Source organism: Biomphalaria glabrata, chromosome 6 (genome assembly GCF_947242115.1).
Source record: "Biomphalaria glabrata chromosome 6, xgBioGlab47.1, whole genome shotgun sequence".
In the NCBI taxonomy this organism is placed as follows: Eukaryota; Metazoa; Mollusca; class Gastropoda; family Planorbidae; genus Biomphalaria; species Biomphalaria glabrata.
Genome location: NC_074716.1, coordinates 18,992,428 through 19,012,799, shown reverse-complemented (window position 1 = coordinate 19,012,799; position 20,372 = coordinate 18,992,428). Strand labels below are relative to the sequence as shown.

Genomic DNA, 20,372 nt, shown 5'->3' with positions numbered 1-20,372 from the left:
AACAAAGAGTTAGATAATGACATGGACTTCAGCTGTCAAGTCACGGGGAGTAATGTCTTAAGTTCTACTAGTCCTATTTAACACTAGAACAGACCACCGACATACTTCCCAGTGTCGCTCCAAGTCCTCCAAAACAGTGCACTGGTATCACGCTGGACAGCACGTAGCCCCAGACAGTCCAGACTCCCATAACCTGCAGATCCCTTCAGCCAGTCCTTCCTGTCGAATCACCAAGTCTTCTCCTACTCGTGGTGAACGGTGCTCTGATGCGCGCCAGTGTCGGCACAGGAGCGGAGTTACAACACTACCGAATTGTTATGGACGACACAAGAAGTGATAAGCGATATCACAGACATCTTCGAAGCCCTGAATAGACCTAAAGATATTCTTGTTAGTAGTCAGAGACTGGGTACATGAGAAATCGATGAAATCTGGCAGGAATCCGAAAAGGTCAGCAGGCTTTTCTGGCAGCATATACGCGCCTCCCAAACTGAGACGCCCCGTGGTGGAGGTTAAATAGACGAGCAGACGATAGCAGCGCATAGCGCAGGGCAGGAACGAGACACTGCCCGGGACATGCTTACTTCACCCGGTTCCGGATAAATTGTGACGTTCCTGCCAGGAGTTAATGGAGTCAGTGGAGTCAATGGTACAAGACGATTAGCAGCTCAGAGAGTACGGAAAAAATGTATCTGCCTGTGTGTAGTCTCTGAATGAACTCTTTACGTTGTGTCTGTTCTATTTATGTGTATGTTTCTGTTGTGTTGTCTTTATATGAGAAGAGTCCTTGTAATCACTGCAAATTTCCGTAAGGATCAATAAAGAAGTCTTAGTCTAAGTCTTAGTCTTAATTTTGAGACACTACGCCAACAAGATTTTCTTGCCAATCAAATTGTATCTCCGGCTACTTGGCACTACTTCTGGAGACCTGCAACATTATCTTACATGTTACAGACGTTACTTCAAACAAGAAATCTAGTTATGCATGTTAATCAATGACTTAAACTCTGCTAAGTCGTTGGTTTTCCTGGCTGATTCAGGCAACCCATTCTATTCTACAATGGAACTAGAAAAGAGGGAGCACTTGTACAAATTTGTTCTAGCGTATTGAATAAGGAATGTTACGAATGTGTCTCTATCTTTGTGTCTTTCGGAGTATTTCATTATACCATTTAGGAAAAAAAAAACAGTAAATATTTGTTCTCTCCCTTCTTTAAATTGCTGCCATAGTACGGTACCTCTAGATTTTGTAGTAATAGGTGTACTTTAAGAACGCAAAATCAGATAATTTATTAGTTACTAACTCTCTAAATACAAAACTCTTTTGGTAGGAATTTTCATATCCAATAGTTGGACTACTTTAGGATGGCTGCCTGGTCGTGCGGTTTGCGCGCTGGACTGTCGTTCAGATTTATCGATGGTCCCGGGTTCAAACCCTGCCCGCTCCCATCCCCCGTCGTCCTGCGGAAGGTTTGGACTAGGAAGTAATTATCTTCAACTCTGAAGGAACATCCGAAACATGTAAAACAAACATTTTACTTTGTACTTTTAAATAATGGTACGTGTGTGGACAATAACCTCTTTAAAAAAAAATTAAAACGAGGCTTGCCCAACAGCTAGACGTCATACACAACACACAAACAAACACACACACCCTTAGTTGATAAAGTAAAAATAAACTATTAGTTCTACAGTAAAATAGTTGCTTTGTACGAGTAGTATATTTCGAAATAACAGACCAAAAATAATTACCTCGAAAACTATTTGTAAAGTCATCAATATAAACGTCAATACATCAATTGTAATCAAAATGTTTTGGAACTCTTCTAAACGGTTTCCAGTAGATATTCGTAATTTGATTGAGTTATTTAATTACAAAGAGATGAATGTGTTTGGCTTCTTTTCCTTTGTCTACAGCCTACACGATGAAGGACTCGTTTTTTTTTGTTTTTTTTTTACTGTAGCCTACTGTTCTATGTAAAGATCAATATTTATGTGGAACTTAATAAAGATTGCAGTGCTATCATATCTGTGTGTAGGCCAACAACACGGCTCATACAAGCCTAGACCTTGTTCTGTTTATTGTGTACAAAACGACTGATGCTTGTGGTATTGTGATACAGGCCCGATTAGGGTTTAGTTATGAACAAAATGACTCATTTTTGTGTGTGTGCACAAAATGACTGATGCAGACGCAGTGCAGAACCGCCCAGTCTGCCCATGGCTTCACCCTTTGTTATAGAGTGTATGTGTGTGTTTCTATGGTGATGGAGGGAAAAGGTTAGCGATTGGTTGTTGGATAGGTAGTGTGATAGATGCAAGATAAGCGGCTGTCTTGGGTAGGACAGACCACTCCAGAATGCTAGAATGAAAAGACGTTTTTTATTTGTTTTGTTTTTTAGAGTAAGTTAGATTTTATTTAAAATACCATTTTATATTATTACTAAATAATATAATATCTATCTATCTATCTATCTATCTATCTATCTATCTATCTATCTATCTATCTATCTATCTATCTAATATATATCTCAAAATAACGTGTCTATATTGTAATAAAACTATGGCATAGCCAGGAGGGTGGGGGGGGGGGGTTCCCCCCCGAAATGAAATCCCCCCCCCCCCGGGGGTCGAAATTTAGTGATTGTTTTTTTGCTTTGATTTTGTTTATTTTAGGAGAGATTTTAATACTAAACCATCACTTGCCCCAACGCAGCCAAGGGGTGTTTTGAGTTTTAAAAAAAAAAACTTACCATAGGGTTTTGCAGTTAAATCTCCGTCTTCTATAAAACAAAACCAAAAAAAAAAAAAAAAAAAAAAAAAAACAACAACAAAATAATACAAATTATGCCAACGACAATCCCCAAATTCATAGCTAAGGAAGATTTTGATTTTAAAACCCCCTCCGAAATTAACGATAAAACGCCCAAGCTCAACATCTAGTATTAAGTGATTTTTAAAATCGTGCCACTGTGTACTTGACAAAAGAAGAATCAAATTTAAAAAATTAACCAGTTTGTTAATTAATAATTGTTAATTAATTATTTTGTTTGGTATCAAACAAGGGATGATGCGGTGTAAGTTGAATTAGTCCCCTTTATACTTTGTCACTTAAAAGTTTGAAGCTAACAATAAAAAAATATTTTCATAAACACTTCGCTTGCACAGTGGTTAGTGTATTGGCTTGAAGAGGCTTGAGCCCTTGAGTTCGGATTCAAGTCGTACCACATTTTTTTTTATAAAATACATTAAAAAAGCGATCACGGTAACCTTCACACAGATACTCCTTTCTCCAATTTAATTTTTTTGCTTAAATTTGCATATTAATCATAAACAATTTAGAGGGCAATTCTTGCTCTTCTTTAAAATGAAACCTAATTCGATAAAGTGAGTATTAAGTTATCGTAAACTAATACTCCTAGTTGTAAAGCTTGTTAACCGTTCAACCAAAATCAACTTACGTGCTACTTACATGGGACGATGTTAACAAAAAAAAATTTGAACACTTTTTTCACAACGTTATTACTTTAATATGTTAAAAAGATTAAGTCAATTCTTATTCATAATACATGAAATCATCAATACTGATAACTAAGAAGAAGAATCAACATCAGACGAAAGGAGCTAAAGCTCAATAAAAAGAGCTAGATTTAGCACAAAAATTACTGTATTGGCAGCACTGTCTCTCGCATAGCTTCGGTGGCATTGAAATTGTGAGCGGACGGCAATAGATGACAGTATTCCACGTGACAGACTCATTTTCAAGGTTATTGGCAAACCGCGTGCCGCGCGGAGTCCTGAGCTGTATGTGAGCGACATAAATACCGTGTCTGGTGAAATGAGCTCTAGTTTAACTCATCTATGACCCTAGGACACATTTCTAAAACTTGGCTGCTGAACTTGAACTTGAAGTTTCAGGTAAGACTTTAAGGTTTACACTTCTAGTTGAGCTCATCTCTTAACGCAGTCGACATTTTAGACAATTATGTTTTGTTGTTCATTTTTAAAGTGAAAAACAAATAATAAAACATAATAATCTGGTGCTACCATGACCGAAGTTTGTTTCAAACAATTCTTTATCTTGTTCTTCATTTATTTATTTTCTCCTTCTTTATATTATTATTTTGTTAGAAACGAATGAGTGTATTCATTCTCTGGGCGCTGTCAGAGTCAAGTTTTGATAATGAGAAACAACATTCACTGTAGTCCCATTATCAGTTTCCACTGAGAATTCTTTGGGGGATTATTATTATTATTATTATTGCTAATAATAATATTTTTGAAATTCTTTCATTCAAGAAATGTAAAATCTAGGTTAAAGGGAAATAATTAATAGACTTGGGTTCCTTGATGTATTATTTTAAGGATGACTAGAGCGATTTATAACAAACAAATATTCACATTTGAATTGAGTAACACCTTTAGTAAAATCACTGAACTTAAGAGACACTTGAATAAACAATGCTAACAGGCCAGCGGACATTGTATAATTGAGCAAATATTCTTTGGTACTTTCATAATATAGGCCTAGCCATCTAGAACTAGATCTAGACTTGTGATTTAGAACTCTATAATCTAGACATAATCTATATTACATTTACACACAAATGTAAGCAAAGCTTAGATAAATCAATAAATAAACTTTAAGCAAATTTAAACTTAATAAACCCCTCAGTTCTCGGTACACCACGGCTGACTACTCCTGTGTTCTCCAATTTATGGCCATATTTAAATTTGTTTCATTTTTTACTTGAAAAATTATAACGGTCAAAATTTGAGTTTTCACCGTGTAGCCAACGAGCTAGTAATTCTTTTCTCAGCGATATACATCAACTGTTAATTTTCTAGGAAAAACTTGATGATCATAGAGATCTAAATTGAACTTCGACTTTTAGCTGGGGCTTAATGGTATTTCGAAATGAATGATCAAGTGAGTTTGATTCAGAGAGGTATTTGGTTTCATTTCTCTCAGCGAGCTGGGGCCGTAGGGGTGTAATGCTCTTGCCAACTATTAAGAAAACAAATGAATGCAAAGTGTATTAATCTCTTGAACCAAATCATTTTAAAAGTAAGCCCCATGAGACGGCTTACACTTCTAGTGAAACATCTGATTTATTCACTTTTTATTGCTTTCTTTTAACTATCATTTGAGACAGTTTTGGTATGTGTTTGTGTGTGCGTGGAGGGGGGATAAGTGTGCACCATGTCCACAGGTGCATTGGTATGCGCAGTGTGCACATCTACTGGCTTTTGAAAGAGAGGGTATCACATTATGACAAGGAGACTTAAATCCATTAGAATAATTATACTGCTAGACTAATTAGTTCTTTTTTTTTTAATTGGTCACACAGGGCATTGAGAGTGAATTACTATATTGAAATTAGGAGGCTCTGTCAGGAGATGTATAGGGATATAAATGGAGCCATTGGCCATCTCTTTGTCACACTGTTTCTTGTGCCCTTATTTATTCATGTCCTTCTCATGTCCCTTCTCTTTTCCTCACTGTCCACTCACTTTATCTCTGTCTCTGTCTGCCTGTCTCTCTCGCTCTTCATCCCTCTCTCCCTTTATCTGTAATTGTGAAATCATCTTTGGGCTCTGGTAATTACCTCGCTCTTCTTATACACTTCAACGCCTGTCATTTTCTGTTAGTGTCAGCTTTCTTCATGTCTGTCCTTGACATTCTTCCTCCATGACCTCTGACTTTCTCTCCCTCTCTTTGTGTTGATGTATGCTTGGGCTGGAGGGGGAGGGAGGATTCTTATTTATTTATTAAACTGGACTTGATAGACTTGATAGTATCTTGTTATGTATATTTAATCCATTTATTTCTCATGTTTTTTTAACATATACAATTCTTTTCTGAAGCTATCAAATGCTAATTAGTTTCGCGTGATAGAGAGAGACAGAGAAAACAATATCCTCTTGCTACATGGGATGCGGTATCTCTCTACATCGTCCCAGTGTCCTATTTTCTAGAATCTAGAGAGTATAGCTTCTAGTTGTAGAGTTTGTTTTGAAGAAGGTAGACTAGAAATGTGTCAGTAAGTTGTGAGTTAATGTCAAGTTTCTAGCAACCAATATCCTAAGTGTTTCTTGGACACACAATGTGTTAGATAGGTCTAGTAGAAAGACGGAACTATTTCGGCGACCTGACTTCAATGTCACTTTTGCTAGAACTTATTCAGCACTCACATTCATCAAGTCAGTTGCCATGACATCGTCAGTGAACTCTCCTAGATTGAAGATTACGTAAAGAACTAAAAACTTTTGGAACAAAAAGTACAGGCGTTCAATACGAAGTGCTTACGAGTTCTGCTCATAACGACCAGGTTTAGAAAGCAGAAGATACATCGACATATAAGCTGCAAAGTTTCGAATGCAGAAATAAAAAGACAAATGGCGATTGATTAGTCGCACTTTAAGTCTTTGTCTATTTGATGGAGAGATTGGTTATGACGCATTAACTGTAGCAGGCTAAGCGCCCAAGAGAATGTTATAAAAATCACAAGCTCAGAGCTAAAGTGTAGATTATAGAAATGAAACGTCAGAGCTAAAGTATAGATTATAGAAATAAGCTCAGACTTAAGAGTAGATTATCAGACTTAACTCTTATTTTGAGTGCATGAGATTATTCTGAGGTCTGTACACATAATAAGTTTTATTCTAGCATAATGTAAATCACTGAGAGATCTTATCTTGTATTCTAAGCTACTGGTAGCCTATTGTTTCAGGCTTTCGCTATGTTCTCTACATATTTGCATGTCTATTCCTTCACGTGAACGATTGTAAAGATTTCAGTTCATTTGTCTTCATGTGTAATTCCATTAACAAATTCGATGCACCAATATTCCGAAAGAAAGCTTTCTTACATGCATTTGTCTTGTAGGTCTACTATAGATCATAGAACTATATATTTTATATATATTTTTGAACTTGAAGCTTTATCACACAGAAGATGCATAATCTAGTATAGGCCTATATGTCTAATTTAACATGATTGGCACTTCAGTTCTTTTTTTTTTTCTAATTAGATTTTATTTTGAAATGATTGTAGATTCTAGATATCTGTGCATTAAACATGACTTTTCATTTATATTGAGCTTTTATTTTGCACTACAAGATTTTCATGGGTTGATTTTTAATGCTCCGAATGGAAAGACTTTGATTTAGTGATACAGTTTCCTTTTACACCTTCAAATTCATGCAGCGATCATTAGCCTACTGATATCTAAATGTAATACTTTCACTATCTGAACTGTCTGTTCAAGTCTTGTCACAATAGTGATGTTCCTATTTAAGTTCGACACAGTCATCTCCCCTTTGTCTACATTTGGACTTATTTTAGATCCTGTGTACGTTCTTTTAGCAGTAAAATATCGAGAGAGAGAAAACAAACTGAAATGGATATGGAGAAATATGGAGACGATATAATATAACCTCAAAATATATCTAAGAAAATTAAAATTGACAAAAGAGGAAGATTCGTTTTAAATACAAGAACACAAGGACTTGCCAACTAAGTCATGACAAAAACCACAAGTGTGGAAAAAAAAATGTTTTTGTAGTGCTGTAAAAGTATTTCTGTAAAACTACATTCTTTAGAATACATATATTTGATCACTACTCCCTTACTTTGTATTCCGAAACTTAATTATTAAAATCCCTCATATGCATTTATCTGCAAGTTAGTTTATTGTTTAAACATGAATGATAAAATCTGTAAAAATAACAATAATAATACAGGGGCACACGAATGAAAATATAACAAAAATACATTCGAGAGGTGAGCAGATAACTGTAGTGGATATACAAAACCATTTTTAAAACTCTATAAGACGCAAAAGAAGTTTAGTTTGCAATGACCTTGATCGAGAGGGTGGGTGACCTCGTTGTATGGGTGAGCATAAGTGCTAAAAGGTCACTTAAAGTTCAAATTTTATTTTAAAACATGAGTGGAAAAATACATTAATTGATCTTTGCCTTAGCCACGTCCATATTTTCCAATGATTACCTCGTGTGCTTAGAAAGCGCAAGTCTCTTTTGTTAAACTCCAATGAGCCCTAGTACATGCCAGTGTTGAAATAATTAGTCCAGTGAGCAGTTTTTTGGAATGGCCAGCAACGCTATGTTTATCTTTGTTTATCTGTGTTTATCTGTGTTTATCTGTGTTTTTCTATGTTTATCTGTGTTTATCGGATTTAGGGATTTAGTTCAATGAATGAAGTCAGTTGTTATTACTTTCAAAGTGAAACCCAAACTTGTGGTGAAATACTCCTCCCTCCTCTGCTTTGTGTCTAATGATTGGAAATCTCCAGTAACTTCAGATGTTTATTGATTTTCTGCTCCAATTTCATTGGCAGAGTTGAACTGGAATAGACAGAAGTATATCTATACATTTAGTTTAGACTCATGTTCTCTCTCTCTGTTACTTTCTCTCTCTCTCTCTCCCCCTTTCTCACTCACCTCTCTTTTGAGTTGGGAGGAGGGGAAGTAGAGAGCTAGAAGTGAAAAGAAAAAGGAGAAAGAGTGATGCGTGTCTTTAATTGACTCTTCTTTCTTTCTCTCGCTCTCTCTCTCCCTCACTTTCTCCCTCTTTCGAGATTGAGTATTGAGCAAGAAACGCAGAGAAAGAGGGGGATAGAGAAAGAGTGATGCTTGTCTGTAATTCTTTCTCTCTCTCTCTCTCTCTCTCTTTCTCTGGTTACTTAAACACTCCAGGCAATAATTAGTTGGCACACATTGAACAAAACTCATTATATCTTGTTCGCAAGTCTTACATCAAACTAAACTTTATCGTCATCATTATTGTTATCATTATCATTACCATAAACATTACCATATCTTATCTTATCTATCTTATCTTATCTATCTTATCTTATCTATCTTATCTTATCTATCTTATCTTATCTATCTTATCTTATTAATTACAGACGTTACTTCAAAAGAGAAAATAATTAAGTCTTACGCATTTCATCTGTTAATGTAGTCCTACATATTAATCAGTGACTTCAACTCTGCTAAGTCGTTGGTTTTCCTGGCTGATTCAGGCAACCCAATCCATGCTCAAAGTATCTAGGGAGGAAAGAGATTTGTATGAATGTGTTCTAGCATATGGAATAAGAAATGTGCCATTTATAGGCCTACAACAATATGCACTGCGAATTAGGTCTTGTAACACAAACCCAAGTATTTGTTGCTGTATTGTTACAGTATAACGCTTCTGTATCAACCAGTTTCTGTTTCATAGAATAACCTTGACATTAGATTGCAGCCATTTTTAACCAGATATGCTAAAAAGAGTAAAAAAAAAGAAAAAAAATACCATGTAGACTTGTATATGAATGAAATTCGCACATAGCATTAAAAACAAAATATGTCTGAAGAGTTTTTTTTTTTTTGGTTTTGTTTTGGTTTGATCCCAGCCAAATTGATTTGATCTAGTCAGTTACGACACGGCTTATCGTTTTACTTTAAATTTTAAAAAATCCGCCTCCATTTTTTTAACGGAAAACTGCAACACACATTTTTAAAGGGAAAAAAATACAGAATTTTCTTAACTGTTGAAGCATTTTATTTGGCCTGTAGATACTCGCTACATTTTATTTGGCCTGTAGATACTCGCTACATTTTATTTGGCCTGTAGATACTCGCTAAATTTTATTTGGCCTGTAGATACTCGCTAAATTTTATTTGGCCTGTAGATACTCGCTACATTTTATTTGGCCTGTAGATACTCGCTAAATTTTATTTGGCCTGTAGATAGGCCTACTCGATACATTTTTTTCTTTCAATCTCTTAACTTGTTTCTCAAAGTCTAGGATCTGGCTGGAAATATAAAACTGATATTTTACCTTCCAGAAAACCTAGAAACTTAGATAATAGTTACATACAGCAATGTCACATGATAAACCAAAATTACATTTAAAAAAAAACACTAGACAATAACAATGGAATATGAGTTACAAACTGGAGTGTACACAAATGTTTAGCAGACGTCGAAATGTTTTCTTATATCTGAATGATCCAAGTTTTTGTTTTCCACATAGAGACTCAAGGGACTAGTGTCTTCTTTCTTGTCGCTTGATGGAAGATACGAGTAGGCCTTTTTGTGTGCATTCTGAATGTGTGTATGTGTGCATTCTGAATGTGTGTATGTGTGCATTCTGAATGTGTGTATGTGTGCATTCTGAATGTGTGTATGTGTGCATTCTGAATGTGTGTATGGGCACATTCACGCTAAAATAAACGTTAGACACAATGCTACACACTCTCTCGCACTCACACACACATTTGACACAATCTGAAACACACCCACACATACTAATCTTATAAGTTTCAGACGTTCTTTCATAAAAAGACGATACTTACGTCTTATTCGACCCATGTGTCATTCTAGTCTTACATGGTAATTAGAAACTTCAACTCTAAGTCATTGGTTTTTCTGGCTTGTTCCGGCAGTCTCTGATGGCACTAGGGAAGAAGGACTTGTACACATGTGTTCTAGAATATGAAATAAGAAATGTCACTTTATCTTTGTGTTGTTTTTTTTTTGATATATTATTAGGTTGCGTTTTTGTATTTGTAAGTTATGGTTCAGTGTTTTATACATTACTGGTTCTAGACTTTTTAGTCTTCTGTGCTGTCCTGGAGTTTTAGACAATGATATATGTTAGAGCATATACATATACACATATACGCTGAGCAATATTAGATACACACTTGCTAGACTTATGCATACCAAAAAACATGCTAGACATAACGCTAGCATAGTGCTAAACACATACAAGATAGACATAGTGCTAAACACATACATGCTAGACATAGTGCTAGGCACATTCTAAGGTTTTTAGATAAATGTTACAAGGTATGTTAGACTTTGAAATGTAATTAATTTTTCTTGAATTCTACAGTTCACTCTTGAAGCTCTGTAATTCTATTCCTGCCCACTCAGATCTTTGGCTTTACATGATATATCTAAAATATCTTTGACAAGAATAACTTTAAAAATCTGGCTCAAGTCACAAGTGTTAATTTTTTTGTTAATTTTTGTGTTTTCCGATTATTTCTGTTTTCCTATTATGAAATTTTAAAAATCCAACATTAAAAAAAAAAGTAACAACCATAGACTTATATATTATATCTAGACTGGAAACCAGAAACAAATTGTTATCCGCGATTGATCGATTCACATACGAGATTTTTATGTACGTAACTCTTTTTGAAGCTGTAAGGGAAGTCGCCCCAAACAATCTTTTCTGTCTTCTGTCATGATCTTTAGTATTCAAAGTTTAGAAATAATGCAAAATCATTTCTCGGATTTTCTTTAGAATTAGAATGGGCCATTAATCACAGAACTATATATTCACGCTAATATATGAAATAAAGCCATTTTCCTGTTAGTTTCCATTGAGATAATGTTTCGAAAATCTTAGATCGAAATAATTCATGTCTGTTGGTTTTAATTACCTTATGTACATTTAAATAGATTGATTACCTAGATCTTTCTAGATTATGAATCTAAAAATTGCAAAATAATAATTCTGAGACGAGAGTACTCTTATTTTTAATGTTCAATTACTAGATCTAGATCTAAACATTAAATTATGTTACATAGGTTAGGGTTGAAAAAAAAAACAACAACTTTACTTCTTATAACTACTTTACAAAACAACGCCTTGGTTCAGCTTTAAAAAAAATAATATTTTTTTGTAATTTTAAAAGCTCTCCATGTCCAGTCTAGATACAATATATATAAGTCTATGGTAACAACTCCTTACAAACAGTATTATTATTATTATTATTATTATTATTATTGTTATTACTTATTTTGTATTTTAGATTCCCAAGCCGAATCCTTGGTCGTAACTCTGCTTAGACCTTATCGAATGCCTCAACTTCAGGAGTCGATCCTATCCTATTCCTCATGTCTGTGGTCGCCATGCCTCCTGCGTTTCTTTCCTTTCTGGTCAACCAGACTATAGATCTGTCCTTCACAACCACCACCCCTGCCTCCACACTGTTCCCTGCTCTTCTGTCCTCCACACTGACCCCATACCACGACAGCGGCGTCTCCAATAAAGTTGGGCGCCTTTCGAAACACTTTGGAAACTCGGACTCCTTCGATGCTACCAGCAAGCAGTTTGTCCAGGTGGCCGACCCCGTCGCCATGGCTACGGGAATCGTGGGGAACGCCCTTCTGACGCTCGTCTTCCTCATCACTCCACTGAGGCTCCGCCCTCTAAGCCACGCCTTGGCAGGGCTGGGCGTGGTCAACTTGCTGTATACGCTAACCTGTTTACTCATCTATCTGACGAAAATAGGAGTGATGGTGTACAGGATTCCAGGGGCGTGTCAAGTGACCACATTCGTGTTGGCCTTCTCCAAGTCCATAGAGGCGTGGCTGATTTTTATATCACACTTGAGTAAGTAGAGGCTTCTAGTGTATTGACTTTGCGCTTCACTTCACCTGTAATTATAGGGCTTTTGTTTGTATGACTAGTTTCAATATTAACAAACAAATTCTAAAGCTGAATACGGATTGCTATTTCTTTAGTGACATTTACTTGTCAAATCAGATGATTAAAGCATCTAGTGATAGAATGATATAACACAGTACAGTGGTGTAGGAAATAAAAGGGGGAGGGGAGCCCAAAACTTGAAGAGCGGAAGTATAGGTACGACTCCAAGCGGAGATTTATCTCCTTCCACTAGATGCGAGCGTTTCATTTCATTTTTTTTTTAAACTTTATTTTCTGTTTATTGTTCCTATAAAGTTTTGAAGTGTTTTAACTCATACATTTAAATTGAACTTTATTACGCGTGCTTAGTTTAGCTATTTAACTCATGTCATAATATCGAACCGAACCTGAACTTTAGATCTGACCGAACCGAACCTGAACTTTAGATCTGACTGAACCGAACCTGAACTTTAGATCTGACCGAACCGAACCTGAACTTTAGATCTGACCGAACCGAACCTGAACTTTAGATCTGACCGAACCGAACCTGAACTTTAGATCTGACCGAACCGAACCTGAACTTTAGATCTGACCGAACCGAACCTGAACTTTTGATCTGACCGAACCGAACCTGAACTTTAGATCTGACCGAACCGAACCCAAACCATTTTCGTTATAGACCGGAACAGGACTCCAACATAAAACTGACCGAACTCGAAGTTAACAAAATGGGTTCGATTCCCATCTCTGATGATATGCATATGCATTAGTTATCTCCTTTATTGCACTCCAAGTGTATATATTATGAAACACTGCTTCTTAAAAGTCGTTTGAAATGTACATACTAAATACATTCTTTCTCCTATAAAACAAATGTTCACACTAAATATAACTAACTTGTACAGCAGAAAACAATAAATGTAGTAATAGAAATAATTTTAAAAACTTTTTTTAGTAGAAAATGACTTAACCTTTTCAATAAATAATTTATATATGCCTAAAAAATTCCCTTCCTAGTTTTTTTTTTACAATTAATAGTGAATAGTTGTAAAAATAATGTATTTTTATTTTTAAAAAAACCTGCTTGCATAGGCTTATTGTAAAAACTAAACGCTTTGCTTTAAGAAAACAAAAAAAAAGTAGGCGTTGCATCATACCTTTGTAACACAAACATATCATGATATCGGTTTTTCAATATCTTTTCTAGTTTCTAAGATCTTAACGGGACCGACGGACAGAAGGATAGACGGACGGAAAAACGGACGGACAGACAGATCATACAAAACTGATAGTGGCTTTTCCTCTTTCGGGGTCGTTAAAAATAAGATAAGAGAAATACCAGTTCAGTTATTTCCCCTTTTCAAACTCAGCTAGTTGGTATTGACGTCAGAATGAAAAAAAAATAAAGACTCGTTCCACTACGTGTGTTAAGATGTCCACCTATTCTTAGCTTTTATCTTTGGGATAAGGAAATGTTTAACAAATATATCTCCATGAAGACTGCATTAAAATATTTTATTGTACCATCAAGAAAAGATGTAGTAATGGTCAACAAACATCACCGGAGTAGTCAGGGGCAGGCGGAAGCGATAGAGACAACGGATATTGCAATAAAAGAAAACGACACCCGGAAGTAGCCGCAGGACACACACACACACACACGTTATAGCTGAATTGTATAGGTCCGTCTCGCTCATTAGTCCATACTTTATTGGTTTGTTTGTGTCCACAGATCGCCTGAACGCACACACCAACGCCGGCCACGAGAGCAGACGCAGACGTCTGTTCAACACAAAGTTCGCCCTACTTTTGCTGTCCATGTTAGTGGCCGCCCCACTGCTGCACGTGCTGTGGTCCATGGAGACCTTGACCTCCGGCGACGTCACTTTCTGTGTGCCCATGAAAGAAACATTACACGTCCACCTGACCATTAGGTAACGAGCTCTTCTATCTAGTGAACACAAAACATGCAGTCACGTTGCTTGACCCTTAGACTATTGGAATAGCACCTTTCGTTGGCGTTAGGCCGCGTTCAGTCGTAGTAAGACTTGTGGTCACGTTGCTTGACCCTTAGACTATTGGAATAGCACCTTTCGTTGGTGTTAGGCCGCGTTCAGTCGTAGTAAGAGTATTGCTTATCTCTCAGACCCTACATCCTCTTTCCCGAAGTCAACTTCTTTTTAATAGGCCTTACGTCATTTCCACTTCATTTCAGACGCGGTCTCAATGAAAAAAAAACAACAAAAAACAATCCTAATAGCATTAATAATAATAATCTAGAGTCTTTTTCTTTCTTTTTTTTTTCGTGTGTGTGTGTGTGTGTGAGAGAGAGAGAGAGAGAGAGAGTGAGAGAGCAAGTAATGGTACTTTGTAACACTGTCAAAAAAAAAACAACAACAAACTCTAATAGCATTGAAAAGATCAATCTTGATCTATTGTCATTTTGCTACATTTAAATCGGATCAAATTAACGATTACAATTAATAAAACCGAATTGATAAATTGCTTTTTATTTAGAGAATAAAATACCAAGAGAAATGTAGAACTGGGAATGTGTAGAGGCCTACGTAGGACCTTTTGGTGTTGGCTGGGATGGGTTGGAGCGGATGCTACTTCAATAAGCGAGCCCAGACTATGAGAGTAGTGATGTGTCTAGGGCGCATTATGAAGCGGCTCTTTCCAAATCAAGTCAAAAGTCTTTGTTGGAGAAATTATGTTGCGCAAGTAAAACAAAACCCAACAAAATGAGGGTTCCGGAGAGCGAAAGAGAGAGACAGACAGACAGACAGACAGACAGAGTGGGATGTGAAAGTTCAATGTAACAGTTACACTAATTCACGGGCTAAAATAGTCTGTTAGGTTGATCGTTTCAATGTGATGTACTTATTAAATTAAAAAAAAAGAAGGGGTGTTCTGGCCATAATAATATAAGCGTGGTAAGAAATCAACGTTCGTAACCCGGTGTGTGCTGCTAGTACACACATTAAGTCTGGAACAAATCATTGGTTATACAGGGTTTCAAGAATATTTTCTAGTTTTATCATTTGTTATACAGGGTTTCAAGAATATTTCTAGTTTTATCATTTCTTTGTTATACAGGGTTTCAAGAATATTTCTAGTTTTATCATTTGTTATACAGGGTTTCAAGAATATTTCTAGTTTTATCATTTGTTATACAGGGTTTCAAGAATATTTTCTAGTTTTATCATTTGTTATACAGGGTTTCAAGAATATTTCTAGTTTTATCATTTCTTTGTTATACAGGGTTTCAAGAATATTTCTAGTTTTATCATTTGTTATACAGGGTTTCAAGAATATTTCTAGTTTTATCATTTGTTATACAGGGTTTCAAGAATATTTATAGTTTTATCATTTGTTATACAGGGTTTCAAGAATATTTCTAGTTTTATCATTTCTTATACAGGGTTACAAGAATATTTCTAGTTTTATCATTTGTTATACAGGGTTACAAGAATATTTCTAGTTTTATCATTTGTTATACAGGGTTTCAAGAATATTTATAGTTTTATCATTTGTTATACAGGGTTTCAAGAATATTTCTAGTTTTATCATTTCTTATACAGGGTTACAAGAATATTTCTAGTTTTATCATTTGTTATACAGGGTTACAAGAATATTTCTAGTTTTATCATTTGTTATACAGGGTTACAAGAATATTTCTAGTTTTATCATTTCTTATACAGGGTTACAAGAATATTTCTAGTTTTATCATTTCTTATACAGGGTTACAAGAATATTTCTAGTTTTATCATTTGTTATACAGGGTTACAAGAATATTTCTAGTTTTATCATTTCTTATACAGGGTTACAAGAATATTTCTAGTTTTATCATTTGTTATACAGGGTTACAAGAATATTTCTAGTTTTATCATTTGTTAGAAAATAGTACTCTTCGTGTTTTTATATTTGACATGACTTTCTATGTTTTGTGACAAAGCTTCTATCAACTCTCTCTGTCTGGTCAAAAGTTTGTACACGTTATTTCTCCTACACCCACACCCGAAACAAGCTGAAATTTAGCAGAATTGTTTCTTTTACCTGACAATACAAGAATCAATCTTCCCAACTGGTCCAGATAAGTGTTAGGATCATAGCGCATTGAGAAAACTAAAAGCATGAAATTGCGCTAAAGAAAAACAATTGGTAAAAGTATTTTAATCGCAGAGATTTTTTATTGTTAGTATTGAACTATTACAAATTTAATTACATAACTGGGTCCCAACTAATTGATACAACTACGTGTAATATCAACTTTTTGTTAAAGTATTTATGTTTTATTAAAGTATTTATGTTTTATTACAGTATTTATGTTTTCTTAAAGTATTTATATTTTCTTCTTTCTATTTTAAACTAACATTCTTTTCGTCTGTTTTAACTTCACAGAAAGCTGGAGATGATTGCTTCTGTATTTCTGCCACTTACCATGATCACTGGCGTGGACTTGATGCTGCTGCTGAAGCTGGCAGTCTACTACACTTTCAGAGAAGAGGACGAGGAGGATGACATGAACATTGTCCACGAATCCCCGACGCCAAGCAATGCCGAGAGCTGTGCGCCCATGAACGAGCGGTACACGCCTACAAAAGACATTGTTTATGTTCACGCTGGTGCCAGGTTATCCACCATCGACGAGTTGTCTACCTCCATCGGAAAAACCACTGGCCACCATGGGAATGATTCCATTCATAGCGTACGATCAGAGCATTTGCCCAGAAAGGGCAGCCTGGAGGCTAAAAGTCTTCTGCTTGACCTGGGTGGGAAACAAGCCGCAGAAGCTACGTCGCCGATCTCGTTCCATTTCTTGTTTGATAGCCTCAGCCAATCAGGCAACAGCAGCCAGCTCGCCACCTGGCCAGCTCATAATGCGTTGAGCATCGAGTCACTGAATGTCCTTGACCCCAAGAGTCACATCAACACGCCGGAAGTTGAGGACGTGTCCCACAGAGCCAACAATGACTGCATCATCGTCAACGTTGAGATCCTCAAGTCCAGTCATTCAGAGGATGAGACAAAACAATTTAACGAGTCTCATCTGGACAACAAGTACCCGGAATCCAATCCTCCTTCCAAATTCTACAGCTTTGTCTTAAGCAATCTAAGGCTGGACAAATGCAAAGGAGATGATAGCTATAAATTCGACTTTTCCCAGGACAGTATCGCTTCTAGCGAGCCACGTTGTAGGCAGAAAGCGTCTTCCTTCAACTCCTTCAGTAGATCTCAGTGGAAGAGCTACACGTACACCTCATACGCTTCCAACACTTCCAGAGTGCCCTCCATTCAAGAGGATCACAGCTTCCCCAACGATGTGTCCTCGTGCACCATCTGCGTCATGATGACCGGTCTGTTGTACGCGGCCCTGGTCCTGCCCTCAAGCTATACTCAAGCACTTAGCCTGTTCTCAGATTCTTCCTCTAGACCTTCATCGCGAGACATTCAGCAAGCCATAGTCTACGAGGCACTGATCAAACTGAATGCTGCCTACAAATGTCTCATGTACTTCTTCCTGATGCCAAGCTTCCGCTACGCCATTATGTGGCTCATCACGCAGTGGTTCCCCAGTAAAATAACTCGGGCCTCAAGTCTGTGTATCTGGGCTACTAAACGTGAGAATAACGAATTAGTTTATGTTTAAATATCTTCGGTCATTATTTGTGACACCAACAATGTGTGTGTGTGTGTGTTTCAAGTCACACCAACAATGTGTGTGTGTGTGTTTCAAGTCACACCAACAATGTGTATGTGTGTGTGTTTCAAGTCACACCAACAATGTGTGTGTGTGTGTGTGTTTCAAGTCACCAGAGCCTTAGGAAAGACTACAACTTACTTTTTGTATTGACACTTAGCACCCACGTGTTATTAACGTGTTCGAGTTTCAAATAGTATCTTTTCTGAAGTATTTTATCTGAATTAATTTTCTTTATGACAAATTCGAAAACAAGTTGTTGTTTTTTTTCAAATCACAATCAAAAATTTGTTTCTTTCCATTACGTGATTTTGGAAATCTACCATCGTTTTTTTGTAATCATTCATTAAAATCGGTAACAAAAAAATATCTTTTAATGATATCAGAGCCACCATCCACTAATAAACCAATATATATATATATATATATATATATATATATATATATATATATATATATATATATATATATTTATATATACACACGCACACACACAATAAACCATTTTCTGATATAAGTAAAACAAAAAAAGACACATCTTTAGCTTTATACCAATTACCTTTTTTTAAACATTGGTATCACTTCACTGATCTCAGTCATTGAGACTAACATATAATCTTTTAGGTAACATTAATTATTGAGGCCTTTGTATTCAGACATTTCAGATACTTTAGATTACCGACAGCAGATATTGACACGAGGCCTGACCAACTTTTGTTTGCTATACATGTCTTTGTTGAGAAGTAAACTGTTCTTTTAACTGACCAACTTTAGTAAGATTTCCCTATACATTGTAGTTATATAGAACTGGTTGAGTCCAGCGAAATATTTCCATTCATTGTTCAATTTGTGCCTTGTATTCATTCACTTCAGCATTTCAAGTTGCCAAAGACATGCCAGGTTTTTCTTGTATTTTATTATTTGAAGACTTGTCAAATGTGCCTTCCTTCGATTCATTGCTTCTAAATTAGTGTGTTTTTTTTTTGTTTTTTTTGTTGGTTTTGTTTTTTACATTGAATTTGAAATGTAACTAAATCTTTTTTTTTAAATTTTACAATATGCTTAAATGCAAGGAAAAATTATCTTTTTTTGGAAGAAGAAGAAACTGTATAATAGACTATTTTAATTCTGAAAAAATAATCGGAATACAATTCAGAATTCATAAATAATCGAAAGTGTGATTTTTGTTTCAGAATTAGTTTTCAATATTCTTTAAAAAATGTGTTCCTTATTCCAAGAGTTTTTGTTTACCTACTACAAGTGCTCTTTTGAAAGTGCCAGTTCACAAAATGGTTGTCCAACCCTCCCCATCCCAATGACATCTTTTGTTTCAAAGAATTAATTTCATTTCTAGATCTGATGGAAACAACGTTCTTAAATAACGTAGCACACGGACATAGCTCTGTAGATTGAAAGCCTTTAAAACTGAGCTTCAGCTCATTTTAGAGCCAAGTCTACAATAAGTAGGTGCCAAATTTCGTACATACGTTTTGATTCTGTTCTCACGATTTTCTCAGAGCTTGAAAAAAAGCTGGAATTATCATTTGTATTGGAAACAATGGACATTTCAGTGGCCAAATAAGTTGTAGAATTTAGGACCAAATAGCTTTAGTCTTGAGTGCCAAAATATTGTTTGAACTAATTTTCATTGTAGTAGTAGACTACAATGTTTTCATTGCTTGTTATATTGTAAAACATTTCTTGTATAATTGTACAGTACAATGTGTGCAAGAGTTGTATTTTCTTATAAGAGCAATTTGTTCCGTATCATTTTTGTAAAATAGTTGATCATTATACATATTTTTTAAAAAATCATATTGTTTATCTGTTACCATGGTGATTTATCTATGTGCCAAAGTGTCGAAACACATAATAAAAATAATTTTAAAGTACATTATTAATTATTGTTTGTCTGCGTCTGTAAGTTTCATATGTCTTTAGTTGTGTTTAATAAATCTACTATTTATCTCTTAAAAGCCGGGTCAAAAAAACTAGTTAGAACATAATTACGCAAATTTTTAAAACCAAAACCACTTTATTTTTTTCCTGTTTTATAACATAAATTTTTTTTTTACTTGTGTATTTATCCGAATGAAATTTTTTTAAATAAAATTTTTACACATAAAAGTATTAAATAGTGCTAGAATTCTATAAGAAAATATTTCGACCCAAACTAAAGTTTAAAAAGCTTAAAAGGCTATGGAGAT

General features: G+C 35.5%; 1 protein-coding gene across 1 annotated transcript; it reads left to right on the top strand.

Annotated features, from left to right (window-relative positions):
• Positions 1-3,781: 3,781 nt before the first annotated feature.
• On the top strand, positions 3,782-18,575 carry LOC106075817 (uncharacterized). The gene is made up of 4 exons (XM_013236703.2): positions 3,782-3,918; positions 11,842-12,425; positions 14,194-14,395; positions 16,866-18,575. The coding sequence occupies exons 2-4, from the start codon at positions 11,927-11,929 to the stop codon at positions 18,112-18,114; spliced, it is 1,950 nt and encodes a 649-aa protein (XP_013092157.2). The 5' UTR covers positions 3,782-3,918; positions 11,842-11,926; the 3' UTR covers positions 18,115-18,575.
• Positions 18,576-20,372: the final 1,797 nt, after the last annotated feature.

Coding starts and splice junctions, on each gene's coding strand:
- LOC106075817 (XM_013236703.2), top strand. CDS start 11,927: ATGTCTGTGGTCGCCATGCCTCCTGCGTTTCTTTCCTTTCTGGTCAAC. Junction 12,426..14,193: donor GATTTTTATATCACACTTGA/GTAAGTAGAGGC, acceptor TTGTGTCCACAG/ATCGCCTGAACGCACACACC. Junction 14,396..16,865: donor CACGTCCACCTGACCATTAG/GTAACGAGCTCT, acceptor TTAACTTCACAG/AAAGCTGGAGATGATTGCTT.